The following is a 3,549-nucleotide window of genomic DNA, read 5'->3' as shown; positions in this document are numbered from 1 at the left end:
TCCCCCCCCCCCTTCCCCTCCCTCTTTCCTCCCCCATCACCCTCCCTTCCTCCCTCCCCCATCACCCTCCCTTCCTCCCTCCCTCCTTCCCTCCCCATCTCCCTCCCTTCCTCTCCTCCCAATCATCGACTGTATCTTTCTTTCTTTTTTTACCTCCATCTGTTTTCTTTTTTTTATTACAGCTTTTATTGCTATTTCTCTGCGTAACCCAATCCCAGAGGCATTAATTTTGGCGGTTGATGCAAGCACTCGAACGAAACTCTTGTGTTTATTTTGCGTTTTCCTTCTTCTGGTTCTGTTTATAGGTGTTTTTTTTTCTGCCTTTTGTTTCTTTTCTTTTTTTTTTCGTTCTTCTTTTGTTTTTGTTTTTTGTGTGTTTTTCTTGGTTTGGTGTTTTTTCTCTTGTTTTTTTTTTTTTCAATTATTGTCGGGTTTGTTATTCTTTGTCTGCGTCTCGATTCGTGGATCGGGATTTTGACTTTGTCTTCGACTCTGTCTCTCTGTCCCTGTCGCTGTCTCTGTCTCTGCCTCTTCTCCCTCCTCCTCCTCTTCCTCCTTCTCCTCCTCCTCTTCCTCCTCCTCCTCCTCCTCCTCATCATCATCATCATCCACCCTTTCCTCCACTTCCTCCTCCTCCCTCTCCTCTTCCTCCTCCACCTCCTCCTCCTCCTCCTCCTCCTCCACCTCCTCCTCCTCCTCCTCCTCCTCCTCCTTCCCTTGACCCAAGAGAGTGTGTGTCTCCTCGTTCAAAGTGACAAGTCTTTCTTAATTCTTTAACCTGTGTTAAAATACCCGGGTTTTATCAGGGGTCTAAAGCGAGGTTTTTCTTCTCTTTTTTTTTTTCTCCCCCTCCTTTCTTTCTCTTTCTCTTTTTTCTTGTCTCGTTTTCGTTTATTTTTTTTTGGGTTTCTTTTTTTTTTTTTATTTTCTTTTTTCCCCTTTCTCTCTAAAATATCACCCGGCTTTTTCCTCTCTTGCAAATTCTCTCTCCTTTCTCTTCTCTCTCTCTCCTCTCTCTTTTCTCTCTCTCTCCCTTTTCTCCCCCCCCTCTCTCTCTCTCTTTCTTTCTCCTCTCTCTCTCTCTCTCTCCTCCCACATCCCCTCCTTCCCCCCCCCCCTTCCCCCACCCCCCCCACCCCCTCCCCCCTCCCCCCCTCTCCCTCCCTCCGCCTCCCATCCCTCCCTCCCCCTCCCTCCCCCTCCCTCCATTCCCCTCCCCAAAGACTTACCCCCAAGGCGTTCTTGAAAAAGGCCTTCGCTAAAATCTCCGTCTAAAACCGGGTTTTATAAGGGAGAGAGAGAGGAGAGAGAGAAGGGGGGAAGAAGAGGAGGGAAGGGGGGGGAGAGGGAAGGAAAAAGGGGGGGAGGGAAGGGGGGGGAGGGGAGGAAAGGGGGAGAGGGGGGGGGGGGGGAAAGGGGGGGAAAAAGGGGGGGAGAGGGAGGGGGGGAGGGAGGGAGTGGAAGGGGGGGGAGGGGGGAGGAGAGAGAGAAGGGGGGGGGAAGGGAGAAGGGGGGAGGGGGGGGGGGAGGGGGGGGGGGGGAAGGGGAAGGGGGGGGAGGGGAGGGAGGGAGGGAGGGGGACTCGGCGAAAAAAAAGTAATGAAAAATGATAATAAAGGGGAAGATGATAAAAAGTATAAAAAAGAAGAAGAAAAGAGGGAAAGAAGCGTGATGAGAAGTAGAAAGAAAAGACGGGGAAAGAGGGATGATGGTGAAAAAGAAAAGAAGAGGAAAAAAAAAATGAAAAAAAAAAAAGGGAAAAAAAACGAAAAAAAAATTAAGTAGAAGAAGAAAAAAACGAAAAAGAAAAAGAAGATGAATTAGAAGAAACAAACAAAAAAAAAGAGAGAAAAAAGAAAAGGAAGAGAAAGAAGAAGATGAAGAAGAACAAGAAAATAAATAAAGAAAAAGAGGCAATTTCACCAGGTAGCCTGGTTATCTCTCCTCTGGTTTCGCCTATTTTCCCTTTTCTTATCCCTTTTCGCCTATTCTCTTTCTCTCTTTCTCTCTCTCTCTCTCTCTCTCTCTCTCTCTCTCTCTCTCTCTCTCTCTCTCTCTCTCTCTCTCTCTTTCTCTCTCTCCCTCTCTCTCTCTCTCTTCCTCCTTCCTTCTCTCTCTCTCTCTCTCCCCCATTCTTTCCCATTATTCGCATTCCCCATTTTCCTTCTTTTTTAAAATCCCTTAACCATTTTCTCATTCTCATATACTTTTTCCCTCTTGCCCATTTCCCCCATTAGACTTCTCTCTCCCCATTTGCCACACTGAGCATTTTATTCCCCATTTCCTCCCCATTCCATCCCCTCTCTCTACCTTACTCATTTCCCCCATTCTTCCCCTTCTTACCTTTCCCCCTTTCCCCCTTTCTTCCTTTCCCTTTCCCCCCCATTCTTCCCTTTTCCCCTTCCCCCATTCTTCCCTTTCCCTTTTCCCCCATTCTTCCCTTTCCCATTTCCCCCCCCCCTTCCCTTTTCCCCCCCCCTTCTTTCCCTTTTTCCCCCCTTTTCGCTTTACCCCTTTCCCCCTTTTTCGCTTTTCCCTTTCCCCCCTTTTTCTCTTTACCCCCTTTCCCCTTTTTCTCTTTCCCCCTTTTCCCCATTCTTCGCTTTCCCATTCCCCCATTCTTCCTTTCCCATTTCCCCCATTCTTCCTTTACCCATTTCCCCCATTCTTCTCTTTCCCATTTCCCCATTCTTCCCTTTCCCATTTTCCCCCATTCTTCTCTTTACCCATTTCCCCATTCTTCTCTTTACCATTTCCCCTATTCTTCTCTTTCCTTTCATTCTTCTCTTTCTTGATTTTTTCCCCATTCTTTTCTTTCTTACTTCTTTCTGCTTCTTGATTTCTTCTGCTTCCCTTTTTCCTGCATTCTTCTCTTCGCTTGCCTGATTCTTCTCTTGCTATTTGCTCTTGCTTTCGCTGCTCTTGAGTTCCCATTCTTCTCTCTTCTTGATTTCCATTCTTCTCTTTACCGCTTTTCCCATTCTTCTCTTTACTTGATTGCCTCATGCTTTCTTTTGCCCTTTCCATTCTTCTTCTTACGGCATTTCTGCCCATTCTTCTTCGTTTACATTTCCTGCCTTGAGTTGCTTCTGCTTGCTTTGTTGCTGTCTGCTTGCTTGAGTTGCTTCTGCTTGCTTGAGGTTGAGTTGCTTCTGCTTGCTTGAGTTGCTTCTGCTTGCTTGATTCTAGTTGCTTCTGCTTGCTTGAGTTGCTTCTGATTCTTCTTGTAGTTGCTTTCTGCTTGCTTGATTTGTTGCTTTGCTTGCTTGTTCTTAGTTGCTTCTGCTTGCTTGAGTTGCTTCTGCTTGCTTGAGTTGCTTCTGCTTGCTTGAGTTGCTTCTGCTTGCTTGGTTGCTCTGCTGCTTCTGCTTGCTTGTTTTGTTGCTTCTGCTTGCTTGAGTTGCTTCTGCTTGCTTGAGTTGCTTCTGCTTGCTTGAGTTGCTTCTGCTTGCTTGAGTTGCTTCTCTGCTTTGCTTGTGATTTCTTAGTTGCTTCTGCTTACTTGAGTTGCTTCTGATTGCTTGGTTGGTGCTGCTTGCTTGTGTTGCT

General features: G+C 46.7%; 1 protein-coding gene across 1 annotated transcript in view; it reads right to left on the bottom strand.

Moving 5' to 3' along the window:
- LOC119579989 (transcription factor SPT20 homolog) overlaps positions 1–3,549 on the bottom strand; it is a gene marked incomplete at its 3' end in the record, with an annotated part of 31,075 nt that overhangs the window by 3,525 nt on the left and 24,001 nt on the right. The window contains exons 3-5 of the mRNA XM_037927831.1: positions 3,503–3,549; positions 3,069–3,451; positions 424–592 (exon numbers count right to left, since the gene is read on the bottom strand). The exon at positions 3,503–3,549 is cut by the window's right edge and continues 172 nt beyond it. Coding sequence (XP_037783759.1) covers positions 424–592; positions 3,069–3,451; positions 3,503–3,549 — 599 coding nt within the window. The remainder of the gene's footprint in view (positions 1–423; positions 593–3,068; positions 3,452–3,502) is intronic.

The sequence above is a fragment of the Penaeus monodon genome, chromosome 13, assembly GCF_015228065.2.
Source record: "Penaeus monodon isolate SGIC_2016 chromosome 13, NSTDA_Pmon_1, whole genome shotgun sequence".
Taxonomy (NCBI): domain Eukaryota; kingdom Metazoa; phylum Arthropoda; class Malacostraca; order Decapoda; family Penaeidae; genus Penaeus; species Penaeus monodon.
Note: the sequence above shows the minus strand (reverse complement) of the source record. Positions and strands in the feature narration are given on the sequence as shown.